The sequence below is a fragment of the Theobroma cacao genome, chromosome 6, assembly GCF_053813885.1.
Source record: "Theobroma cacao isolate CCN51 chromosome 6, ASM5381388v1, whole genome shotgun sequence".
NCBI lineage: Eukaryota > Viridiplantae > Streptophyta > Magnoliopsida > Malvales > Malvaceae > Theobroma > Theobroma cacao.
Window position 1 is genome coordinate 5,954,974 of NC_142644.1, and position 27,734 is coordinate 5,982,707.

The 27,734-nt window shown below is 33.2% G+C and overlaps 1 protein-coding gene and 1 long non-coding RNA gene across 5 annotated transcripts; one reads left to right on the plus strand and one right to left on the minus strand.

Moving 5' to 3' along the window:
• Window positions 1-6,015: 6,015 nt before the first annotated feature.
• LOC148762014 (uncharacterized) lies at window positions 6,016-7,913 on the minus strand. The gene is made up of 3 exons (XR_016027151.1): window positions 7,811-7,913; window positions 7,081-7,160; window positions 6,016-6,214 (listed from the first exon to the last, which is right to left on the minus strand). It is a non-coding gene; the product is annotated as an uncharacterized LOC148762014 (long non-coding RNA).
• A 9,377-nt stretch (window positions 7,914-17,290) lies between these two features.
• Window positions 17,291-22,511, plus strand: NIAP (Major facilitator superfamily protein). Of its 4 annotated transcripts, none has more exons than XM_088807751.1 (7): window positions 17,291-17,465; window positions 17,912-18,005; window positions 18,296-18,575; window positions 19,474-19,711; window positions 20,526-21,054; window positions 21,160-21,362; window positions 22,179-22,511. In XM_088807751.1, exons 3-7 carry the CDS (start codon window positions 18,304-18,306, stop codon window positions 22,425-22,427), a joined length of 1,491 nt encoding a protein of 496 aa, XP_088663877.1. In that variant the 5' UTR covers window positions 17,291-17,465; window positions 17,912-18,005; window positions 18,296-18,303; the 3' UTR covers window positions 22,428-22,511. The 4 variants fall into 4 exon arrangements, with proteins under 4 accessions (XP_088663877.1, XP_007023585.3, XP_017979370.2 ...); XM_018123881.2 differs by lacking the exon at window positions 17,291-17,465 and adding an exon at window positions 18,130-18,209 and having other exon boundaries at window positions 17,472-18,005; XM_007023523.3 differs by lacking the exon at window positions 17,912-18,005 and having other exon boundaries at window positions 17,292-17,465.
• Window positions 22,512-27,734: the final 5,223 nt, after the last annotated feature.

Consider the following 27,734-nt stretch of genomic DNA (forward strand, 5'->3'; position numbering starts at 1 on the left):
ACCTATTGGATACCAAAATCGATCTGTCACTAGACAACCTTTACCACAAAGCTCTATGGCCTACTTATCTACACATGGAATACAAATGGGTGAGTACTATAATACTCAGTGAGTGGTGCAGATAAACAAAATCATATATCTATATATATATATATATATATATATTAAACACATATATGAAATAAATGCACTGTCTGTGTATCTAAATGTTCAAGCAAACATCTTTGAATATAAGGGATATCATTATCCCGTAAATCTTTGATGTGAGGGCATATCATCATCCTTAATGTCTCCAAAGATTATCACACATCATTAGGCTTACTCTCGAAGCCAATCAAAGTTATTTAAATCATTCTCCACGGCACATTCTAGTCACTGGAATACCACATCAGAATCATATCGCATTTATCTAAGCTTCTACATGGCTATCTCACATCATATACAAACCAAATCAATGAGTGATCCTCCCCTAAACACAGTCAAATCACAATCGATGGCCAACTAGAGGAGAATCAAATCATGCTTAGGGCAAAGCCGCTAGTGGAGAAATAGATTAAGCACGTGCCGAAGCAATTGGTAAAGAACAGATCATGCATAACACCGAAGTAGTTGGCAGAGAACAAATCATCGATTGGAGTAAACTCCTGACATTGGCATCACCCGGAGTACTTTTAAACGAGTGGCATCAAAGCACTATAGGTAGGAACCACAAGCGAGATTAGTGCCACTATCCTTGCTTACCACCATCCCTACAAGCATACACATTGTCACACGAGGACAGAAACCCAATCAACCAAAAATCAGATCAACGTCCGGAATTCATTTCTTGAACAGAAACACAAATCCACAAATAAGACCATGCCTTTTTCATTTACATTTTCCTCATCAAACCTCAATTTAGATTTATTGAGCTTCAATTGTCTTTAAGCTCGGTTAGGTTTTAAGAGCCTTTAAGTCTCCAAGGTATTATTCAATCAAATCATCTTAACATATCATTCACTTATAGCATGTTTGGTTGGGGGAATGGCTAAGCCATTCCCCCTTTATTCCCAAGGAATTTTGGTTCCTTTGTTTGGTTGAAAAATGATCCAACGAATAGCCATTCCATAGGAATGGCTATTCTTCAAAATCCTTCAAAACCAAGGAATAGCTAATACTACCCTCCCCCATGGTATTAGCTATTCCATGGTTGAGGAATAAATTCAAAAATTAATAAAGACAAAAATACCCCTTACAAGTTTGAAAATTTACAACTTTATTAGTATAAAATATTATTTTTCTCTCTCTCCTCTTTCTCTCACTTGATTCCAACTTTTAATAAAATAATAATATTAAATTATAAATAAAATATTAATATTTAAATTATCAATTATTAATAAAATAAATTATAAATTATTCCTATTTAAAAATAAAATAAATTAAAAATAAATAAACATAATATCATTTAAATTAGATAAACAATATTAATAATTAAATCATCAATTATTAATATTTTAAATAAATTACCAATTATTAATATTTAAAAAATAAAATAAAAAATTAATCATAATAATATTTAAATTAAATAAAATATTAATATTTAAATTATCTATTTTTAATATTTTAAATAAATAATCAATTATTAATTTTCAAAAATAAAATAAAATAAAATAATTGATCATCATAATATTTAAATTAAATAAAATATTAATATTTTAAAATATAAATAAATATTAATATTGAAATTATCAATTATTAATATTTTAAATAAATTATCAATTATTAATATTTTAAAATAAAATAATATAAAAATTAATCATAATAATATTTAAATTAAATAAATGTTAATATTTAAATGATTAATTATTAATATTTTAATTAAATTCTAGATTATTAATATTTAAAAAATCTAATAAAAATAAAATGTCACATAAATAATAAAGGGTGTTTTTTTCTTTTTATTTTCTATTCCTTTCTTATTCCAAAATTATTGTTACCAACCAAGCACTATAATAAGTCATAATAATTATTCTTGTCTTATTCCCTTTGTCATACCAAACTAAGTAATAACTATTCTATTCTATTCTCACCTCATTTTATTCCCACATAATAACTATTTTATTCCATTCCTGTCTATTCCGTCAACCAAACGTACCATTAGGGTTATCTATTCCTAGGGGTTCATCATAGCCTTTAGATGTCTTAGTCTAGGCATACACATCATAGGCCACCCATGTGGCTCACATCACAGCACACAATTACACACAATACACATATATTGTTTAGCCTAGGTTCATTCGTCTAGGCATACATATTTCATTCTAATACCATAGCAGCATATTTATAATGTGTCATGCATTACATGCATTTTATTTTAACTCACTCATAGTGACAAATTAGAGGTACTTCCAACGAAGCTCCGATCTCTAGCCTTCAATTGTCATCTAGCTTGCCAACAAGTTGATTTAACTCCTTTGCCCTTTCAAACACGTTAGAACACAAAATTATTAATTAAATCTTAGCTTTCAAAAAATGCTAGTTTTTTTAATAATTATCCAATTCTTAGCAATCCAACTAGTTAAGCTAAAATCTTTACTAACGAGCAAAACCCATATGTTAGAAGATAGATTGCATGAGTCTTAGCTCCAAATTCCCTAATCCAAGTCAAAGAGGGGAAAATACCAATTATGGAGAAAATCAGATTTTGAAGTTATTAACCGATTAAATAAAAAAATAATTGATAAAAACATCAAATCTTACCTCTATGATGGTTTCCCAAGCTTCAAATGGCCTTAAATGGCTCAAAAATTCAATTTAGGGGGTTAGGGTTTTGGGTTTCTGGAGAGAGAAAGGGAAAGAAAGAAATGAGGTGAAATGGCTTGAGCGCCTTTTTATTTTGGCCTTTTCTATGTGATGTACGGATACATTTGGTAATGTATCGATACATCAGCCCTAATTTTGAATGAATGTATCGATACATTGAGGAAATGTATTGATACATTTCGGGCAGAATGATCCTGCTTGCTCTCTACTTCAAATGTATTGATACATTTAGGACAATGTATCGATACATGTTCATCAATTCCTAAATCTATTGATACATCCTTAAATTTATCAATAGAATTCCTCCAGAACACTCCATATTGTTTTTTCTACCAATAATGTATCCATACATAAGGGGATGTATCGATACAATTCCCCTTATAGGTAGTTCTGGGCTTCCAAAACTTCCAAAAATCTAAGCTTAATACCCCAAAGTCATTCCTTGTTAATATCACACCTCAAATCATTCATTTAATGTAATCCCATATATTTATATTCACAAACATAGCATCATTCTTAGATCAAAACCTCAAACTATAGGGTTTATCATTGATTTCCTCAAAACTTTTGCCTAAGTGTCAACATATATTCTCTTAAACACTTAGCATACATATTATATCATCAAAGTCCTTAAAGAACCATATACTTCATAATTCATTCTCATTTAGCTTAATTTAAATTGAAACTTGGGAGTGTTACACTTGAAGCACTATTGGGAAAATTTTCTATTATGATTGACCCTAAAAAATTTTTTTCATTTGACTCTTCTTCTAATATAGCATTTTGTCTTGCCCATAAAGGTTATTGCATTTCTATTTATGGGTTTTAACTTTAATACCTTCTGAAGTAGTGAAGGGGTGATGATGTATGATCTTCCAGCCAATGAAGCAAGAAATTAGTCATCATGGCTAACAAATATCATCATCACCTTCTCTTTCATGATTTGTTGTCCCATTTGAATAAAATATTTTTACTAGATCTTCATAAACACCTCTTCTTAGGTTTAGATAATCGTACCAACACATTTCTCTTTAATTCTAAATATAAGGAATTCCAAACTTACTCTCCGACCATTCTAAGTCAATAATCCTTCCATGAAATACATTCCTAGTTGCACAATGATCATTGAACATTTTCTTTTCAACTGGAGCAAAAAAGTGTATGTCGAGAGCATCGATTTTCTCTTTTCTTTGTTTCTTTGACGAATTGGCAAGAGCTTTTCCTTTTCTTCTCTTGACCTCTTTGTAGACATTTTCTTTGAAGGTTTGATTAAAGAATCGAGGTTTTGAGAGAGAGGGTGTTGATTTTTTTCATATAGAGAATCGATTCTACTCTTAGATAACTTGTACTTGCAAATGGGTCAACTAGAATTTAAATAGATTTGAAATCGAAAACTTTTTTAGAAAAGTTTTACTCTCTTAATTCTTAAGAAAAAGGCTTTTGGTAGAAAGAAAATTTCTTGAAAGAGACGAGATTGAGAGATTTTTGCTTTTGAAGAGCTTTAAAGATTGAAAGATCTAATTTTTAGGACTTAAGTAATCTTTTCACTTAAGGCACAAAAGTCGATTCTTAAAAGATAAGAATCGATTCTTTGCACCTTAATTTTTCAAGACTTTTAAAATTCGTTTTGAAAATCGATTCTTCAAATTTAAGATGTCGATTCTTCAAATTTCTGAAGCATTTTGGAAAACTCTTTGTATTTAAAAAATCGCTACTTTGAAAATCAAAAGTCAATTCTTTAGCTTAGTGAACTTGAAAATAAAAGATTTTTTGTTCAAATCAAATGCAAGAAATCTTTCAAGTAGAATCAAGTTTAATGCACATAGCTTTTGGTCTTGAATAATGCAGGTGTATGAAATGATATGCAAATTTTATTGCAACAATTATTATGCAAGCAAGACAATCAAAATGACATTCTTCCAAATCATGAATTCTAGAAACTAATCTTTATTTCAGCAATAATCAACCAAGCAAAAGGCAACAAACAATCAACAAATTATTTTCTCTAGACAAGTCATTCAAGGAATAGATAACACCTAGTTTTGCAGTAAGCTCAATCCATGCATCTTTGCCTTGATTTTTCTTGCAAAACAAAGTTAATTTTTGACTTTGGTACCCAAGCTTTCTTGGGCCCATAAAAGTTAGTTTTTCCATGTTTGTTTTGACTTAATACCTTAAAAATTTCTACAATTCTTCCCCATGTAGGTTATGTTCCTTTTAAGCCCTGTAACTTTTTAACAATCTTTTCTTTAGGGCTGTTTTTTCTAAGAGGATCGATATATATAAAATTTCCCTTCATGTGACAACAAACACAAATGTGTGATGCACCATGCTTTTCATTTTTTTTTTCAAAGAAAGCTTTTGTTTTTGTCTTGTCATATCCTACGACATCCTATCAAAGAATGCTTTTTGAGCCTTAAGCATTTCATTTAGTTTTCTGTGAGCTGATGTTCCATTTAGAATATGATTCAATTAATTGCTCATTTCTCTTCTTTAAGTTATTGACTTTATTCTCTAAAATCTTTACCTTGTTTTTCATCTCAAACTTAATGTTAATCATGTAATCATTTTCTTTCGTAAGCGTAGAAACGATCTTTTTATATTTCAATGTTTTGTTCTCAAATTCAAATGCTAACTCATCATATGCATCTTGAAGCTTATCAAATGTATAAGTGTTATCATGATAATCATAAGAACAAGAAGCAATGTTTGAACATACCTTGGAGTTTTCAACTCCCGTGAAACACAAATTTGCAATTTCCTCTTCTTGTTCATTTCTCTTTTTTAAGTTATTCACTTTGTCACGACCCGAAACTCCCATCGGGCCCGTGACAACCGCCGCGACGTCCCGATAAGCACTCATTACCCCGAATGCCGATCGAAACTCCGCAAGGCTTAGCATCAACTTTCGCATCTCCCCGATGAGCGACAGTTATTAAATCTCGCATTTCAAGAAATCATAAGTTGTTTCCAACTCAAAACAATAAAAATATTATTTTCTAGCTCACTGGGGCATTTTCGTCATTTTTTTTTTGAAATTTCGAAATCCGAAAAAAATGTAATATGTAAGTGGAAACACATATTTCATGATTTAAATTAAATTTTGAAGTCTAAAACATTCGTTTAAAGTAAAATTATAGCTATTTGAATATAATTAAAACATTAAATAAAATATTCTATTTTCTTAAAACACAATATTTTCAAAGTCTTCCTAAAATAACTTTTGTAGCGTAAGAGTAAAATAAATTTATTCATATAGTAATAAAGATAATTAAAGTATGAAATTTTGTTTACAGTGACACGTGGGCCCCCAACTAACCAAGAAGGTGTAGAGCTACGAACCCTTACTTCCTATGATGCAACTCCGAGATTAATTCTCGTCTTAATCAACTATCAACAAACTGTCCTGAGCCTGAAAAATGGATAGGAAGAGGGGTGAGATTAAATAATCCCAGTGAGTAAACAATTACCATCAAAAGCATCTAAAGCCGAGTAGATGGAGACAATATAAAAACGTTATATCTCAATAATGTTCATAACACAAAATTCGTTTCAATCTATACCAAATAATTTCTTTTCATCAAAATTTCCCCGACTTATGAATTTTTTTAAACTTGGCCCCTGCCAATATCATTCTCGCGGGTACCTTCGTCAAGGTATCCCACTGAGACCGCCAAGGCTGTTCAATGACCCATACCCATAAACATGTTTTCACATCTGACACACAGCCGTTCCTTGGCGTTGGCTGAGTCTCACTCTCACGTGGTGGCCCGAACGTGAGGTGCACTCAAATCATACCTCAGGAGATACTTCACCCAACATCTCCCCCCGGAGGTAAGTATATAATTGAGTTACCGTGCCCCTCTCATAGGCAGTCCACGGAAACCCCCACCACTGCAGTGACCGTTTAATATACCACCAGACCCATAAAAATTCCAGTAGCATAATATGGCGAATAAAATGTAATCCAGTCTACCGAGACCAATCCAAAATTGTTCATATATTTCATGCCAACCCCAAAAATTTAGCCATCATGCTACCATAGTGTCATAAGCCCCAATTTCAATAACATATAAAATCATAAATTTCAACACAGTCTCCATATACTCAATTTTCCCAAAACAATATTTGATTTCAAAACCAGTATAAATCTCATTTTTATTAAAAAACATTTTAATTGGAAAACATAATATTTTATAATTTAAATTCACCATTCAATAAAAGCATCAAACAAGTATAATTACTCTAGATATTTAAGACAATAAATTGTCCACTCACAGTTCTAGGAGTCGATGTACTCCTAATCTCAGTCTTCAAGCACAATTTTGGTACTTTTACCAGTGTAATTTGCTCACCACCTATCCACAATGTACAATACATAATTCATCACATCAATGCTTGACCATTATAAAATCAATTCAGGCTCGGTATATATGCATGATATGACATGCAACTTATCCGACTACCGCTTAAATGCGGTGCTGACTTAATTCGGCCTATTACCCGATTAAATTACTAACGCGTCCAATTTAATCTCAAATTAATTTTTTTCAGTTCTATACCTCAATTGCACCCAAATTGACTTAATGTCCCTCGGTGTGGTGCAAATTATCAGTCCTGATAGCAAATTACGAAAATACCCCTAATGGGTAAAAATTCATATTTTTGCTCAAAAAATTTTCATTATTTTTCTAGACTCATTATTCATCATTATTCATCATAATTCCTCAAATAAACATCAAGATCATCAGCCAATATTCCCCTAGAAAATTCAGCCAATAATGGTAATGGAGGAAAATAAATTCTTTTCTTGTTGTTTTGTTCCTAAATATGCTAAACTAACTTAAAACACTAACATAACTTAAAATCAAATTAATCTAACAAGTTTCTCTCTCCTAACCCATTTTTCCAGAATTGAATTGATCCTCAAATCACATGATTCAACCATGGAAAATGATGGGAAATGCATGGGAAAGGTAAAGCACAAGTCAAAATCAAGAAATTTTACCTTTGGTCACTTGTTTCCTTGAATTTTCACCAATTTTTCCTTGAATTTCTCCCCCTAGGTTTTTGTTTTTCTTTTCCCCTTTGTTTTCTTGCTATGGCCGGCCATAGTGAAGAGAAAATGGTGGTGTGGGCTGATTTTTATAGTTAAATAATATAATAATCTAAACTTGCCACATGTCACTACATTATTGGTCCATTTTTTAAATTCTTATCTTTTAAGCTTTAAATCTCCACCACACATTATTCCTTAAAATATCCATAACTTAGATAAAATTCTCAAACTTATCCAAAGTCTTGGTGAAGTAATTTTTGATATTTACACTTTTGCCCCCGTAAAAATCAAAAATTACATTTTTGCCCCAAAAACTGAAAAATTGCCCATAGACATATTTTTTATCCCTTATACTCATATCATTCCCCAATTTGTCAAATGTGATCTAAATTCTCTCAAAATCTCAAATTTTGTCCGCAGATGGAAAAATTACAATTTTACCCCTATGTAGTGAAAATTTCAATTTGACTCCGAATTGATCCTCGAACTCCTAATTACCATTTTGAGTCATCCCTGAACTGTGAAACTCTTAATTTCACCTTAAAATTCCTATTTGAACTAGTTCGAGGCTTAATCGACTTAATGATACCATTAGGGGCAATATCGTCTTTTAACGATTTCTCAAACTTCCTAAATATACAAACATTCTATCGAGCATGTGAATGATATTATAATTATTTTACAAAGCAGGGTTTGACACACTTCATTCTCTAAAATCTTTACCTTGTATTCTAGCTCAGACTTAATGTTAATCATACAATCATTTTTTGTCTTAAGCTTGAAAAAAAAAAAAAACTACGTAAGGGGTTATTTATAATAGCCAACTAAACCTAAACTTACTTGGTGTGCAAGTAAAATAATTATAATAGCCAACTAAACCTAAACCTACTTGATCTGCAAGAAAAGAAAATAGCAAATAAGGAAGTATTCTAACCTTAAACTTCCTTGAAATACAAGCAAAATGAAATACCCCATACTTTGATATAGTGATAAATAAAGTTGATCGAATGCAAATTAAGGTCAATTAAAATGTTTAAAAGTGATAAAAGACGAAAGGAGTAGTTTAGGATAAAAATATTTCACAAGTGAGAAAATAATAATAAAATAATAATAATTTTATCAGAGGAGAATTTGTGAGATAAAAGGCGATTCAGAAGTCAAGTGAGGCATAATAAGGTATTTCAGGTACCAAGGAGACAAGATAAAATTTTTAAAATATTAATATTTAGCCGGATGTCGAAATCAGTCAAGAAGAAATATCATATGGTTGATTCAAGTGGGGGAGAAGATGACAAGCCCGACTCTATAAAAATAATTGTCATGACATACATGTGATGGATAGCATGTTTGCATGCTAAGAGAGTCCCGAAAAAAATTTACAAAAGTCGATATTATACCTAGACGTACAACAAAGTTGATTTAAACCTCGAACTAGATCAAATAGAGAATTTACGATGAAATTAAGAATTTTAAAGTCCCAGAATGGTTTAATATGGTGATTCGGAGTTTGAGGATCAATTTGGAGTCAAACCGAAATTTTCGCTATCTAGGGGTAAAATGGTCATTTGCCACCTGGGGACACAATAGAAATTTTTAGAAAAGATTTTTGGCCCCATTTGACTTATTGGAGTAAGATTTGAGGTTTAGAAGTGAAAATTTAATTTCGGCATAATTTGGAGAAAAAAAAGGTAAAATGGTAATTTTGCCATCCGAAATTGAAAATTTAATTTTTGAAAGGATTTTGATCAAATTTAATTATTTGGAGTGTGAAATGAGTATGAGGAGTGAAAATTATGTATTACGGCAAATTTTCAATTTTTGGGGTAAAAATGTAATTTTTGAAAAGTTCGGGGGCAAAAGTGTAATTTTAAAAACTTTGCTCCACCAAAACTTTGGAAAAATCTGGAAATTTCACTTAAGACTTGGATAAGTCAAAGGGAATGCATGTGGAAAAAGTAGGACAAGTGGATGGCTAGAAAAAAAAATGAATTAATAAAATATTTAAAATATGAATAAAATAATATTATTTCATTAAACAATAAAAAGGCATAAAAAAAAATCAGCCCACCCATTCTTCTTCTTCAACATTCGGCCAAGCAAGAAACAAGAGAGAGAAAGGAGAAAATAAAACCCTAGCCAAGAAATTTAAAGGAAAAATAGGTGGAAATTCAAAAATCAAGTGAAAAAAAGGTAACATTTCTTAAATTTGTCTTGTGCTTTACCTTTCCCATGCATTTCCCATCATTTTCCATGGTTGAATCATGTGATTTGAGAATGATTTCAATTCTGGTCATATGGGTTTAGAGAGAGAAAGTTGTTAGATAAATTTGATTTTGAGCTATGTTAGTGTTTAGTGTTAGTTTAGCATGTTTATGAGCAAAACAACAAGAAAAATATTTATCTTCTCCATGAATTTCTCTAGGCCGAATCTAGCCAATGGTATGTGAGGATGAGGTTGACTTTATTTTAAGAGAATTGGGTGGAAAAATGATGAATTATGAGGTTGGAAATTAAATGAGAATTTTCGGTGCAATAAATTGAAATTTTTACCCACTAGGGGTAAAAGCGTAATTTATAGTCTGAACTGATAAATTGGACCAAATTCACAGTCATTGAGGTATTGTGGATATAATTGGATAATTGAAATTGAAATGGATGGAATTGGAGTCGAATTGGGGATTTTAGGACTTTACACCGTGTATAGGCGAGTTAGGTCGGACACCGCAATTAAGCGATTGTTTAAACATTTCAAATCCTATCTAGTGCATATGCATGGATAAGAGCCTGAAATAATTTATGATAAATTGACACAATTTATTGAATTTTGTGTCATAGATTATAGATAGGTGGTGAGTCAATTGTTTCGGGTAAGAGACTGCACCCGAGGGCGAAAGATAGGAGTATTTCTACTCCTAATACTGTGAGTAAACTTATTATCGTCTTAATTACCTAGAGTAGTTTTATACAATTGTGTGATTTTATAAAAAATGGGTTTAAATGGTAAATTGCTATGTTTTAAGAGAAATTGTGATTTTATAAAATGATTTTATAAATTTTCTGGGAAATCGAATACTGGTTTTGAAAATAGAGTAATTGGAGACTGCCTGTTTGTGTTGTAAATTATGGTTTTAAATTGAATGGCTTATGATATTAAATGAGCATGAATGGCTAAACTGATTTTGGTGTTAGAATTATTTATACTGTGTATTCAGCCTTGAGAGGCTAGGTTGCGATAAATTGCCATGTCATGCTAGAATGAATTTTATTGATTGGTGGATTATATATTAATTATTTACTGCAGAGGGGGTTCCGTGGACCAGCCTATTAGAGGGGCACGGTAAACTCCATTATATTATTACCTCGAACGGAGAGGCGCGTAGGGTATCTCATGGGGTAAAGCTTAGAGTTCACTTCACGCCAAACCACCACGTGAAGGGGAACTCAGCCAACGCCAAGGAACGGCTATATTTTTCTCAAACTAAAATATATTTTAAGTGTATACAAAATTTTAACAGCCTTGGCGGACTCGGTTAGATACCCTGCGCAAGGTATCACCGAGTATGAGTTTTGGCACGAGCCAAAGTTTTAAGAAATTTATAAGCCAAGTTGATTACTCGATTTATATGGATTGATTTTATTTGGTTGAAATAAACTGAAAGGTAATGAAATTACAGTATGATGACTTATTTTAATTGTCTCCATTTACTCGGCTTTAGATGCTTTAGATGGTATCTGTTTACTCACTGGGATTATAAAATCTCACCCCTTCTTCCTATACAATTTTCAGGCTCAGGACAGTTTGTAGATAGTCGAGTGAGACGAGAACTAAGCTCAGAACTGCATTATAGAAAGTAAGAGTTCACAGTCTTACATCCTCTTGGTCAATTGGAGCCCACATGTCATTGCAGATCAAAACTTATATTTTGGTTATCTGTATTTCTATTCATACAATTTTTAGTTTACTTTCATGTGCGAAAAATTATTTACGAATATTTCTATAAAAATTTATTTTATGAGAAAATAGAATATTTTAGTTATTATTTTTGAATAGTACTAGTTGTCAACAATTTGCTTTCAAATGAACGTTTTAGATACTTAATTGTTTTTAAATCATTAAATATATATTTTCTGCTTACCTACTATATTTTTAGCAAGTTTTGAGATTTTTGACGAAAAATTACGAAAATACCCCTGTGAGCCAGAAAATAATATTTTATTATTTTTATTTGAAAATGACTTATGATTTTTTGAAATGCGAGATTTAATAACTGTTGCTCACCGGGGAGATGCGGAAGTTAATGTTAAGCATTGCGGGGTTTCAATCGGCATTTGGGGTGAAGAATGTCTGTCGAGGCCTCGCGACGGTTGTCACGGGCCCGATGGGGAGTTCCGGGTCGTGACACAAAGTAAAAGAAAATGAGAAAATATTCTCCTTAAAATATTCTTAAAATTAATAATTACAGTTCATGCTGACAAAAATATAAGTTAAAATTGTTTCTGTGCATTGTGTAAGTTTAACATACTTCAAGGACAAGACATTATACTCTTTATGAAGGAGTATTTTGTCATTATAAAAAATAAGAGATCATTGACTCCATAATGTTTTTTTTATAATAACTAAACATTTTTATCTTGTGATCTAATGAGTGTGCTTGAATGTATAGGATTATGTTATCAAAGCTATTCTTGGCCTTAAAGCAAAGCAAATTGAAGATGAATGAAAGGGCAATTAGTTAATCGATCAACAAACGTAGTTAGTCACAAAGGTCAATCGACTAAGATATTATGTTTATACAATTGAATGTGTCCACAAGCATTTTAAGAATTTAAAAACTAAAAAAAAAATTACTTCAATCGATTAAGGTACCTTTGTCATGCAATCAATATGAAGATTGAAGTTCCAAATTTAAACTAGTTAGTAGAATTAATAAGAAACTTGAAGCAATTAGCCTGTGATGTCTGATAGCTTAGCAAATCATGTGAACCTTTAGTCTATTGCAAATTCTAACACATCCAATGAGTAAATTTAGCTCAAATGACTAATTTTTTGAATTTTGCTATAACGAGATGAAGAAAAGAATTTTAAACCATCTAAAGAATAAAAATTAGAAGGAATTGGAAAGTGTGAAGAATTTATCTGTTGTTCATCTTTTTCTCTTAGGACATAACTCTAATATTTTAAAGTAAGAATTGTGTGCCGAAAAAGGTGTAACTAGTTTAGTCAGTGATCAAATTGCACATTTGTAAACTTTTTAACTTTGGTCAATAAATGTGCAATCGCTCATTGGTTGTAAATTGAGTATGGGAAACACTTATTTGTTACAATATTGTGTATGAGAAGTGCTGAGATTCAGCCTCATGCTCAAATTTAAAAATAATCAAGAAATAAAGAACATAATGCAACTAAAAAATAAAAATACATTTAATTAGAGAAATTGATGAAACCCTTAAGATCAATGTTTGTGTTTTTCATACAATTTTTAGATTAACTATGAACACTCATAGGTTCAAGTATTACGTACCTTGCTTTAGAGTTTGTAATTAAGAGCTAATTAAATCCAAAAGGCTTGTAATGAAGCAAGTAACCTGAAAAGAGACTAAGACAGTCTGAAATTCTGTAGTCGAAATCTTTGCTTCTTCACCTTTAAGATTTGTTAAATCTTCAGCCACCTAAGTATTTGACCTCTAGCAGTAATCCACATAGTGACTGAATAAGACCTTCTCAAATGTAAGATTTTACTTGTGCTAGCAAGTTTTGTTTTTAAAACAAAAAGACTAAGTTTTACTTCTCAAAGTATAGTTATGACCTGGTGTCTCAAGTCCAAGTACTAGTTGCATGACTATCACATGAGAACATATTCTATGGACACTTAAGTGAAATACCAAATGGAGTTCTCATAGCGGGTCATGTTTACTGAACTTGTTCTTTAACTAGCACCCACATATTATCATCAAGTATCTCATATACTTCAATCTATGGGATTGATTGCTTATCTACTAAATAAGGAGGCTTAACCTGTATCAATCTTTGAGCATTGTCAATGCCCTGTCTTGATAATACAACGACTAGGAACAATTTTAGGAACATGGTTTTGATGCATAGAGATCTCATAATTGCAACAATTTTACAATTCTTTTGCAAAGCCTTTATGTTTTATGGGCTTCATTCAATTAGTACTTAACAACTCTTTATTATTGCGCTAACATGAAGGAAACCTTTATCACATATAGTTAGGCAATTAAGTATGCATAACATGACAATATGTATATTCCTTGACAAATCCAATTGGCTCAAGAACATATACCAATAAGAAGAATTTGTTGGGTTTGTGTAACTTGATAATAAGGCTTGAGATTGCTTGCTTGGTAAATGATTGATGAAATTTGTTAATTTCACTAGTTTAATCAAGTTTAGATTAATAATTCTTAACAAAAACTATCAAATAGTGAATGTAGGTAAAAAAAAAAACAAAAAGCACTATAAATTACTTGTATTGTTCACTTCTCTTTATCTTTTCCTACATAGATGAACTATTTCTTTATGATTGTTATCAATCCTTCAATTCCTATATACATTTGTATTTAAATCCCTTCAAATTATTTTGGAAGTGCTGTTCATCACCTTCTTGCATTGCCTAGCTTGGAACTAACAGTAGGCTTCTCAGCAATTGAAATGTAAGCTCAATTATACGCAACTTTCTTTCCTTTCATTGATTTGATCAGCATCTTGTCCAAGGTATCTCTTTTCTTTTATATTTTAATAATTCCTCCTGTTCATCATTGCAAGTATCGTTTTATCTAGCAAAATGTCAACTTAAATTTATTAATAAGGATTTTTTTTTATTAAATCCTGCTTTTTTTTTTGGTTTGGCATTTAGGGCAGTGTCCACAAGCATATGAGCTGCTATAACGTACTAATATTTATATCCTAAGTATCAGGGTACAAGATTCACTTATGAAAAGCAACTATTAAGGGAAGGAACAAGATCCTTTGTTTCCCATTCCTGCCCTGTGTTTGTGCTCTAGTTGAGGACAAATATGAAAAGAAAATGACAACGATTTTGATATTGAAGGAAAAAACAATAAATACAGCAAAGCAAAGAAAATAACTAGGAAAATAGAGTTTTGTTGGCAAACTATGAAAGAAGAAGTTGTTTTCGGCCAAATTGTGCTGTCTCCCTCACCGAAAAGCTATATTATTGATGGGTTCTAAATCAGAGGCGGACCGTCAATTCGTGAGGACTGTGACCATGCAAACGTCAGAACTTTCCTAGTGCCAAAAATTGCCAAGAGAACAGTTCTCCATAGATTACGAGAGAGAGAGAGTCAGCTTAATAATTTCTTTTATATGTGTAATTCATATTTCATATATAAAAATCCGAAAGGAATTATTTACATAAATATTGTTTCGAATTTATTCTCTTAAACAATCCATCTTGTAGGTTGATACCACATTACAATTACCTTTGCTTAACAAGTTTTTCATATTCACGACTTGAAAATTAGATTTTTACCTGATTTTTTATCATTTCTATAGAGATGGCACAAAGCTATAGAATTTTCGAGGAGGTTAAAACCATTGGCAATGGTAGAAATTTTGAATTGGGAGACAATCCAAGCAGCCCTGGAACACTTGAGTTACTTTGACACTGGCTTTTTGCTATATAACGATTTTTAGCAAAAGCCATTAAGCACAAGTTGAAGCTCGTATCACTCTCATATCATGAGCTTTAAATCAGCTCAGCTAGCATTGTTGACGATGATGCAATCGGCAATCTAATCAACTTGTGTGCTCATTTTGGTTCGAAAGATGCTTGAAAAAGTTGCCATATTTTGCTCCAATGCCTACTTGGAGCTTGTCCCCACTTTCATTAAAGTAGTGCTTGTGGTTGAGATTGTTCGATATATTCAATCATTTTTTGGCTCTTAATCCTGCAGTTGCAAGTAAATCATCATTACCACTAGGCCCTGAACAACACCACCACCCCCCCCCCCCCCCCCCCCCCCCAAAAAAAAAAAAAAAAAGCACAAGAAAAAAGGAAAGAAAGAAGATGCTTGTTGAAGGGGCAAAAACAGAAAATCCCAAATCAACCAATTAGTGAGGGAGAATTTATATGTGAAACACAAAGTATTGAAATGGGAAGAGGAAAATCGAGGTTTAGCCCATGAAGGGGTGGAGTGGGCAGGAGCCAAAGCCACAAGGGGTAGGGCATGTCGCAAACTTGCAATCTTTTTTGTGGTGTCAGGTGGATGTGAGGTGGGGTCTCAACTCAACTCTCCCAAGTCTTTTTTTTTTTTTTTTAAGGATTTTCTTGTATGCATGTCCGCCACTTTGTTTCCTAGGCTTGTAATTTAGGCAAACTTGAGATCATTCTAGGGACCCACTAACAGGGCCCACTTTTGTTCAATGATTTGGTGTACGAGTGAAATTATTGGAGCAACATACAGTTTCCAATTTTTACAAAGAACACAATGTTGTAAGCTTGGGCACGTGTTAAGTACGTTTCTAACACAAATTCCTCACTTCTCTTCAAAATCGCAGCCTTGAAACCTATCCCATCCACTAACAAGACCTTTTCTACTGTTTCTGTTGTAGACATTTGGTCTTGAACTGTATAACGAGAGATAATTAAAGCAGGAGACTATTGTTTAATTTCATGTACATCATCATTTCATACAGAGCCCGATTACAGGGCTCTGTCGGTCTCCGTTTATTTGATTGGGCTTCTAGCCCGCAGCAGCATGCGGTCCATGGGCTTCTTCTCCTTTTGAATTTGAATTTCAGCTTCTTTTTTTATTGACTCTTTCACTCATAAAAAAAAAAAAGGAAGATCTCTTTGTATGAGTTTATATTAACCTAAATATCTCTTTCGAAAGGTCTTATATGAATAAAAAATTTAATAAATTTTTAAAATTTACTTGTCACGACTTCACGTTATTAACTTAAAATATATATTTATGAAGTGAATAAAAATCTTTATTTATAGAGAGTGACCGATCAAAATTTTACATGAAAAGTATTTAAAAATAATCATGTAAAATTATAAATTTATATATTAAATGATATATAATAAAAAAAAAATAAAATACAAATAAGGTTCCCTATTCTCACCACCCCCGTTCCCAAGTCTAGGACCCATCCGATAATTGACTTATACTTGAAGTAATTTTAGGGTCCAATTAGATGGGAGGGCGAGAGAGGGAGAAACTCTAGTGAAGCCCGTTGAATAAGTCAAACCTCATATTCTGTAAACGATATTTGAGGGAAAAAAAAAAACCACAATAAAAAAAGCTTTTAAAGATTAAACAAAAAATTATTCTACTTTTTTTTTTAATTCTAGAAAAAAGGAAAAATAAAGCAGCCAAAATAGAATTCTTAAAAAAAAAAAAAAAAACAAAAAGATCGTATTTATCAACGAAAATTAATTAGTCTAAAGATAACACTTTTCCTTTGTTTGTTTGACTTTTCATAATCATAATTTTTTTTAAAAACTTGATTATAATATATCGTTGCTACCAATTCTTTCAATCGTCAAGCAAAGACGGAGAAGAAGACGAAGACGGAGGAGAAGATCTGCATTCCATTTTTTCAAGCTCGAATCAGGTTCCTTGTTTTGAATTCATTCTCTTTTCTCAATGCCAATGATCTTTTTCTTTCTTTTTTATTTCTGATTTTTCGTTGTCTTAGTTGTTGGCCCATGAAGTGTCACGATCTAGCTCGGACTTGTCATTTGATCTCGTATTGTTGTTTCTGGTTTTAATGTGTATATTGTTTGCCTTAAATCTGTTGCAAATACTTCCTTTTTGGTATATATGAGGAACTTCAAGCGTGGAGGGGATTTGAGTCTTTGACCTTTAAGCCTCCTTTGGACGAGAAAAAACCGCTATGTGAAAAACTGAATGTACATTCAAAGTAAAAATATTTACATGGTGTATGTTATGTATGCATATGTACGTTTTTGTACATGAGCATTCGAAGGTAAAATGCTTATTCGTGTCCATTGACTGCCTTGATATCTGACAAACATCTGAGGTTTTTTGGTGTGCAAGGGTCAAATTTCCAACAGGATCTCAGGTTTAAGGTGATTCAATCAGGAGTTGTGCGGATTCTGTTTGAAGCTACTTGGCTAAGAATGGAACTTATGTTAGTGGACATACGTTTTCTTCGTAGTTTCCTTGTGGAAGATAAATAGGCGTAGGAAATAAAGTGTTTGAAATATTCATTGAAATATCGTTTGCTATTTATTTATCAGTACGTTTTATTATAGTTACTTTCCAAGACTGTGAGGAAGGTGCAAGTTTGGAGGTTGTTGTGACTTGTGGTTCACTTTGTGCCATCATACAATAGGTTATTCATCATATAATCACATACATTGAAGCAATATTTTGACCCAAATTTGCTGATGTTAAAATTTGGTATCCTTGTTTTATCAGTTCTTTTGATGGGAGAAGATGGAACACCCACATTTACTGTGGATGAAGCTCTTTTGGCCATGGGGTTCGGAAAATTCCAAATTCTTGTTCTTGCTTATGCTGGAATGGGTTGGGTTTCAGAAGCAATGGAAATGATGCTTCTCTCTTTTATAGGCCCAGCAGTTCAATCTATATGGGGTCTTTCTTCCCATGAAGAGAGCTTAATAACCAGTGTGGTTTTTGTTGGCATGCTAATTGGAGCCTATTCGTGGGGTGTAGTCTCAGATAAACACGGAAGAAGGTGGGCACTTTTGTCATTTTTGTGTTTTTTTTTTTATTCTCAATCTCTGCTTTTGTGAATGTGATTTCATTCTTTAGATGGACTATGCCCAGTATTAACACCTTGTTTTACCACCAATTTAACAGGATGTATGAGTGTTTGGTATATGATGTATTCTTTTTTGCCAGAAGCAATTGACTAGTTAGTTTACATGATATGCTATTTCCTTTCAGAATTTCTGTTTGTCCCCTGAAGCTGGAGAATGATGTTCTGGTTATTATACTCAATTACAGCTTAACTTGTCTGCTCTTTGACTCCTGCATTAGAGTTAAGCTTCTTCCCATTTACCTTTACGATTTTTTTGTTCATTTCGCACTCTTGTTTAGTGGAGCCCCTCCAAGAATGAGATTTGGACCAAAAGCCTTTTACTTTTTCATTCCATGTTACCTAAAGCAGGCACTAGAGTAGTTCTTCCCAAATAGACAAGTAGCCCTTTGTATAAACTATGATTGAATGGAACTATGGTGTTGGATTTCCCTCTGATCATCCTGGTTTGCGAAATGTTTCTTATTAGTCATGTGAACATAGATGATATGGGTTAAGTTTGAGCAGTAAAATTAAGAGGAATTGATAGAATTTTAGAACTCAAGGCTTTCTGTCTGTTTTTCCTTATTAAATTTCTATATTTCTGTTCAACGCCTAAGCTACAAGTCTCTTGTCCACTGTGGAACTCATGGAAAGAGACTGTTTCTGTCTTGCTCTAGCATTATGGCATCTTTTGTCTCTACTTAAGGCAAAAGTGATTTTTTTTTTTGACAGAAGCATAAGTGAATTTAATGCAGCTCCTTCTTACAGTATTTTCCGTGCTTTCTATTCTTGTGTTGTTTGATATCCCTTTTCTTTTATTTCTGTCCTTCAGGAAAGGGTTCCTCATCACTGCAGTAGTTACTTCTGGAGCCGGCTTTCTGAGTGCCTTGGCACCTAATTATGTTTCATTGATTATTCTTCGTTGTTTGGTTGGTCTTGGTTTGGGAGGTGGGCCTGTTCTCTGCTCCTGGTTTCTAGAGTTTATTCCTGCCCCAAGCAGAGGCACCTGGATGGTTGTTTTCCAAGGATTCTGGACTGTTGGGACAATTTTTGAAGCCTCGCTTGCATGGGTATGCCCATGATGTCCTTATTATCTTTCATTTCCTTATTGTTTTCTTCATGTTGTTCTTTTCCATTCAATTTTCTGCAATTAGGAGCTGCAGGTAAAGTTTGGATACTCTTTGTTGCTTCCAAATGTTGATCTATAATGGAATCCCCGTGATTATTTGGGTCATTAGATTAAAAACCTTGCTTGCCTTGGTATGGTCAAGGCCATGATGGAAAACATTTAGAATTAACCACTTTTTTCTTAAACTTTAGCACTTATATTTTTGCATTGCCTTTCTCTAAGATTATTCTGGTCACTAAATTAGAGAACTTGCTTGTCTTGGTATGGTAAAGGCCATTTTGCTATAGGAAAACATTTAGAATTAATCCCTTTTCTCTTAGACTATGGTCATTGTTATTTTTACAGTGGATTTCTTATGTTTTGTCATAATTTCTGCCAACTCTTGCTTTTTCACTTTATTTAGCTGGGGGTTCAGAAATTCAAAACATTTTGAGATTGATTTGCACTGTAAAGGTAAATGATGTTGTTGCTCCATTTTCAGGGAATAGGCTAGAATATAAACTGTGTTTATCCTCAATTGTTTGGTGGCCCTAGGTTGTAATGATTGTTTTTGTCATTGTATGATCTGGGTAAAATAAGCAAGTAGATATCATCACCTGTAGGCCTTGTTCTTGTTCCTACAGATTGTGATGGAAATAACAAATAATTGCAGTGTACTGTTAAGAAAGCTGCATTTCTTTGGCTAACTCACTCAGATTCAGAGTTCAATCATGTTGATTTCCCCCCTTCATTGACGATATTTTTTCTTCTTTCAGTTTGTCATGCCAACATTGGGTTGGAGATGGCTGCTTGCTCTTTCTTCTCTCCCTTCATCATTTCTCCTTCTCTTCTATGGATTGGCACCCGAGTCACCCAGATTTTTATGCTTGAAAGGCAGAAAAGCGGAGGCACTTGGTATTTTGGAGAAAATAGCTAGATTGAATGGAGCCAAAGTGCCTTCTGGAATTCTTGTTTCTGATCATGAAATTGAGTTAGCAGGAAAGAGTATTCCAATGGAGGATACCCAGTTGCTTCCACCAAAAGATAGTGAATATACAACTCCTATGGAAACCAATCCTAATGCAGGAGGCATCTCATCAGTACTAAAGCTACTTTCACCAGAATTAGTTAGGTCAACTACACTCTTATGGATAGTATTCTTTGGAAATGCATTTTCATATTATGGCCTAGTATTACTGACAACAGAGTTGCACAATGGACGTAACAGATGTGGTCCAAATGAATTGCATTCAGAAAAATCCCAGGATGTTAGCTACAAAGATGTTTTCATAACTACTTTTGCAGGTATTGTTCTCTGCTTGTCCAGTGATAATTTTATATTCTTATAAAAGTTTATTTTGACACTCCTGGATGGCAGCTTATTGACATCTGGCTTTGATTTGGTTCTAGAGTTTCCTGGGCTCCTCTTATCTGCTGCCACAGTGGATAAATTCGGTCGTAAGTTTTCAATGTCAATTATGTTCTTCCTGTGTTGCATTTTCCTGCCTCCATTGGTATTCCATCAGCCTCAGGCTCTAACAACAGGCCTTCTATTTGGCGCTCGAATATGCATCACTACAACCTTCACAGTTGTGTATATATATGCTCCAGAGGTAAATGAGAGTTCTTTTTTTTTTCCCCCTTTGAAGAGCAAATGAATTTTCATGTTGTGTCTTTCTGTAGCTCATGTACAAAGACCAGCACAATAAAATTTCAAGATTACTTTCATTTTCTTCTTGGGTTGACAAGATCACATACTTTGAATTTCAACTTGTCAATACTTCAGATCTTTTTAGTTGGTTTTTGTTTTTTGCCCTTGTTTTCCCATTGGAGTGAAGTTATTACATACAAATATTCAACACAGCTAAGCCTTTTCCCACTTCCTGTATAATTATTATTTTGTTATATTGAATCTGAAGCCTAGCACTTTTGACTGTTAAAGACTGTTTTCCAAGTAAACTATAAAAAAGAATAATGCTATAATACAGTTGAGGAGCCTTTGTTTCACAAAACAGAACAGCTACACCTCTGATTTTTCATATCTCTCAGGCATGCATGTGAATGTCCAGTACCATACATGTCAGGGTTCTCTAGTTGGTTGTTTTTTGTGCTAGAATATAGTTAGTTCTGGGTAACTAACTAGTTTGAAAGCTTTTCCGAATGCTATATTAATGTAGTTACAGCATATCTACGTACGTGATGTGTAATCCCAGGTAAATTCATTTTTAAATAACATTACACAAAATATATTATGAAAAGAGGTAAATTTGTTTTTCCAAACTCAAATATTACCTTCTAAAAGAGATATCTATAAACAGTTGAGTGTTGAACACAATTTTTTGGGAGTTCTGTTTTTTCCTTGTTGATGTTTTTGTATTCATTACATTTTGTCTTGAAGTAACAATTTATTTATTTAATTTAACCTGTAGATATACCCAACCTCTATCAGATCAACTGGTGTTGGAGTTGCAAGCTCAGTGGGAAGAATTGGTGGGATGGTATGTCCTCTTGTGGCAGTAGGTTTAGTGCATGGATGTCATCAAACTGCTGCAATTTTGCTGTTTGAGATTGTAATTTTTGTTTCAGGGATATGTGTATTGTTTTTCCCATTAGAAACAAAGGGTCGGGACTTGAGTGATAGCATTTCTAGTTCAAAACAAACGAATCAATTAGTTTAAGTTAAAATAGCAAGTGAGGGCTTGTCCCTTCTGTGTACCATATTCATTTATTACAAAAGATAATAAAAAAAGAAATTTGATTTAGTAGTCTGGTGCTTTTCAATATTTTTCTAATTTCTTTGTGGGACTATATTTTCATTACATTCTGAGAATTGAATAGATCATATGATATGGATTCCTTCTTCCTTGAATATTTATCTTTTGGCTTTGTTTTGGGAAAAGAGAAAGGGGAGAAGGTGGAGGGGATGTTGGTTTGGCCCCGTAACAATTCCCAACCTCACTCTTCTGCTTTCGACGGTATGCATCTCAAGAAGCAAGCAGTTTCATGTACTAGTGTCAGCATTAGATTACATTCTAGAGGAAGCAAGGAATCAAAAGGTAAAAGATGAGCTGAATGTATTGGTAAGTTTCATCTTTATCTCTTAAATTCCTTTTTTGGCTGCTTTAATTCTCATTCTTTAGTAGTAGTGATAAAGTGAACTAATATTAACCTAAGGATCCCTCTTATAATAACATCTGAAGAGATATTAGCTTTATATGATTTTGGAACACAATGTAGACTGCATTGTTTGTCCTTTAACAAAATGGAGGAATAGAGTAGAATGCATAGAAGTGCGTAAAAAGGTCAAAACAAATAATGGCATTTTCTTATCTAGTGATGCATGAGAAATTCTCTTTGGTTTGTGGAAATGAGGTTAAGGCTTTGGTTTTAGGAGAGAAAATTGGTAGGATGGAAATGATGGATGAAAATGAGAAAGGAAATGATTTTGAGCCATGCTTGGCAGGGAAAAAAGTGAGAAAAGAAAATAAGTGATTGTCCTTTTTTATTCATGCTAATAAAAATTAATCCTCCCCAGTTAGAAAGATTGTTCTTGATGTCTCTGTCAAGGTTAGACTTGATCTGTAACGTACTAGGTTGGAAAGAGGTGTCAAACCTTTAAAAGATGGGGCACCAAAGGGTTTCCAATGATTCCATCTCCGATCATTAACTCAGTGGGAGCTCAAAAGGAAAAGAGAAGGAAGGGTGAGGGGAAAATGACAAAAAATAGAGAGAAAAGGAGAGAGTGAGTGGGAACAATAAAACTGTTCCTTGGATCACGCACATGTCTCATAACAGGTAGGAGTCCTTTCCCTAGCAGCTAGGAGCTATTAAGAGATATTAGCTTGCCCATTTTAGGGACAAGTAGAATAGCCGATTAATGTAGCTTAGATTATTTGTAAATAACGGAATCATACTTGTTAGTTAGGAGACAATTTGTCACTTTGTAATTAAGCACATAGTACAAGGACACTTTTGTAGATAGATAGAGCAGCATATAAGCTGCCATTGTACTATACACTCAAAATGATTGCCAAAATTGAAAATTCCAAAAATACTCTCTCTCTCGTCAGAGCCCTAGTCCTTGTCTGTTTCTTCCCTCACCCCAGTTTTCATGGAATCAGAGTAGCGACATCTAAGGACTCTTGTTGTGATTAAACCCTACACCACCAATTGGTCATAAAATTTCTGCCACCAATCCTTCAATTTTTGTTTTTTTATTCTTTTCTTATCAACGATCATCAAATTATTCATCTCTTTCTGGAGATTTTTTTTTCAAAGCTTTGTCTTTGAAGAACCATGGCAACCCCTTCAACAGCAAAATTAAACCTTTTAGAAGACCAATACTCGCCCTATTATCTACATCGCGCAGACAATCATGGGCCCGTTTCAATCAACCCAAAACTCACATCGAGCAATTGTTGGCTCCATTAGTTTTTGATGATAATAAAATATTTTCATTCATTTGCGTTTAATATTTCTACTTGAATGTGCAGGACAAATTGTATGAAAATAATTAATCAATCATTCAAATGCACATATCAAAGAGTATAAGAATAAGGAAGTCACCATTGATCAACAAGATAGAAGCCCCTTAGTCGATTAATGAAGAGTTAGTTAGTTAAGATTTAAACAAGAAGTTGGTGGGCTAAAAAGTATTGAGAAATATAACCAACTTAGTCGACCAAGAAATAAGTTAGTCGACTAAGTGCACACTGCCAGAAACTGGGATTAGAAGACAGAGACGACTTAATCGACTAAGATATCAATTAGTTAACTAAGAGCATTATGCTAGAAATTTTGAATTGTGCACTAAAAGACAGATTAACAGCCAGAATTGCTACCAAACTATTCCCAACGGTCAAAAACTATCTAACTCACATCAGAGTTGATTTTTCAAGTATAAAAGAGGGTTCCAACGGCTAGAAATGGATTGAAGGCTTCCAAGAACACAAAAAGAGCTGAAAAACCAGAAAACACTTATTGCTCATTTATTGCACTCAACTCTCATCTTTGTAATTGTGATCTGCACTTCATTTGTACCAGTTAAATCAACCTTGTGATCATAGGTACACTCCTTTTACTTCTCTTCTTGTATTCTTAGAGTGAGCGAGTCACTCTAAGGGAGTGATTCAAGCTAAGATTGCTTGATTGGGTATAGGTTCTAACTTAGCATTGAAAAGTTAAGTGTTGGGTTTTAGTTGATCCCGATAAAAAGTATTGTGAAAGGTTTTGGTTGAGCTTGGTAAAAACCATTGTAAAGCTTGGTGAAAGCTTGTGAATTTCACTTTTTATAGTAGATTGATTTGAAAAATTCTTGGTTAAATAATCAAGATAATGGATGTAGGTCTTGGACTGAGCCATTCTAAATTCTGCTGTGTTATCTACTCTATTTTTGTTCTTATTTTAATTCCTTCTTTTCACTTACATTTGTTCCCACTTAGAGTTAATCTTGAAAGAGCCAAATTGTGCTATTCACCCCCCTCTAACACATTTACTTGGGACCAACAATTGGTATCATAGCCTAACCCCTGTTATTAAGGTCTAACACCTTTGGGAAGATCCAAATGGATTTATAAAAATCAGTAATTGCTGAGGGACAATCAACAAACAGACCACCTCTATTTGATGGCTCTAACTATCCTTATTGGATTACTAGGATGTCAATATTTATTAAGGCAATTGATTATGAGATGTGGGATGTCATAACTGATGGACCATTCATTCCCTCAACTCTAAATGTAGTGACAAATGAGATGATCCCTGAGCCAAGGTCTGAATGGACCGAGGCTGAAACTAAAAGAGTCCAGATCAATTTTAAGGCAATTAACACATTGCATTGCGCCTTAACTCCCACCGAATTCAATAAAGTATCAAGTAGTACCACAGCAAAACAGGTGTGGGATAAACTTAGGATTATTCTAAAGGGACTTCTCAAGTCAAGGAGTCTAAGATAGCCCTATTGACCCACAATTATGAAATGTTTAAGATGGAGTCTAGTGAAGATATCACCAGCATGTTAGATTCACAAACATCACAAAAAAATTAAGTCAACTAGGCAAACCAATTCTCGAGCATGAAGTTGTTAAAAGACTTCTTAGAAGCCTACCCAATAATTGGAAACCTAAAGTAACAGCAATTCGAGAAGCAAAGGACCTAAATGTCATATCTTTGGATGAAATTTGTGGCTCTCTCCTTACTCATGAGCTAGAACTGAAGGAAGAGGAAGAGAAAGATAGGAGGGAAGTAAAAGAAAAAAAAGAGCATTGCTCTAAAAGCTAGTATTCTTGAAAAAGAACTGGATGAGCTATCATGTGATGATTATGAAGAACTAGCACTAGTTGCTAAAAGATTCAGAAAACTGATGGGCAAAATAAACCAGAGACTAGCTAAAAGAGGGTTTAGAAAAGATCAAGATTCTTCATGGAGAACCAAAAACAAAAATGACTCTAACAAAAAGGAAGAACTAACCTGCTTCGATTGTAAGAGGCTTGGACATTTCAAGTCTGAATGCCCCTTGCTGAAAGAAGAAACTCCAAAAAGAAATAAGAAATCAAAGAAGGCAATGGTGGCAGCTACTTGGTCAGAAAGTGCTACTTCAAATTCTGAAGCTGAGGAAGAAAAAGCTGAAGAAAGAGCTAACTTGTGTTTGATGGCACAAGATGATGAATCCGAGGTATCCTCATCCCCCTGCAATATTTCTATTGATGAGCTTCAGAATGAATATGAATGTTTATATGATGAATTTGATAGACTTGTTTTGAAATACAATACCTTAAAGAAAAAGTCTGCATCTCTAGAATCAGATTTGAAAAAGCTTAAACTTGACTTTAACTCTGTTTTGAACAAAGTAACTTTCTGCAAATTGAATTGGAACATTCAAAAACAGATTTTGAAACTATAAAATTAGAATTGGAAAGGAAAACAAAAGCCTTACAAAAGATTAGTGAAGAAAATGTTGCACTCAAAAGTTTGAAAAATGAAACTCCAAAAAGAAATGCATACTACAAGAAAAATTCTGCTAATGCATCATCTAGGTGTTATATTTGTGATAAAGTTGGTCATTTATCCTATGATTGCAATAGAAAAAGAAATGTGCAGAAAATAAGAAAAATATGGGTTCCAAAAGGATCCTATGTTGCTGCTAACAATCAAGGACCCATCAAGGTATGGATACCTATAAAGAAAAACTGAATATTTGTTTTGTAAGTTGAGCTGCACTCAAAAGATACATGTTCAAGAGCTCAACTCAAGAAGAAGTAGCTTTGGTATATGGATAGTGGCTGCTCAAGGCACATGACAGGAAATGAAATGCTATTTGCACAGCTAGACAAGAAAAAGGGAGGAACCGTATCCTTTGGTGATGATTCAAAAGGTAGAATTCATGGCATAGGAACGGTTGGTAAGAACTCTCTAACTCAAATTAGTCATGTGTTGTTGGTTCAAGGTTTGAAACATAATTTATTAAGCATTAGTCAATTGTGTGATAAAGGATTTAAAGTATGTTTTGACTCAACTAAATGTGAAGTGATAGACATAAGCACTAATAAAGTCTCATTTATAGGAAGAAGATTAAAGAATATGTATGTTGTATTTCTTGATGATTTTGAATGGATTGTGAAATATGTCTTGTGGAAAATGGTAAAAATGATAGTTGGTTATGGCATAGGAGATTAGGCCATGTAAGCATGCATACTATGTCAAAGTTGATAAGAAAAAATTTAGTTGTTGGACTGCAGGATCTTAAATTTGAAAATGATAAGATATGTGATGCTTGCCAACTAGGAAAGCAAGTTAGAACATCCTTTAAGACCGAGAAAGTTGTTTCCACATCTAGACCTCTTGAATTGATGCACATTGATCTGTTTGGTCCAATAAGTATAACTAGTCTAGGAGGAAAATTTGATGGCTTTGTAATAGTTGATGACTACTCTAGGTACACTTGGGTATATTTTCTTGCTCATAAAAATGATGCTCTACCAGCATTC

Excerpts from the sequence above, each read along its gene's own strand:
- NIAP (XM_088807751.1), top strand. The coding sequence starts at position 18,304 with ATGGGAGAAGATGGAACACCCACATTTACTGTGGATGAAGCTCTTTTG. Across the intron at positions 18,576-19,473 it reads TCAGATAAACACGGAAGAAG|GAAAGGGTTCCTCATCACTG; the intron begins GTGGGCACTTTT and ends TCTGTCCTTCAG. Across the intron at positions 21,055-21,159 it reads TTTCATAACTACTTTTGCAG|AGTTTCCTGGGCTCCTCTTA; the intron begins GTATTGTTCTCT and ends ATTTGGTTCTAG.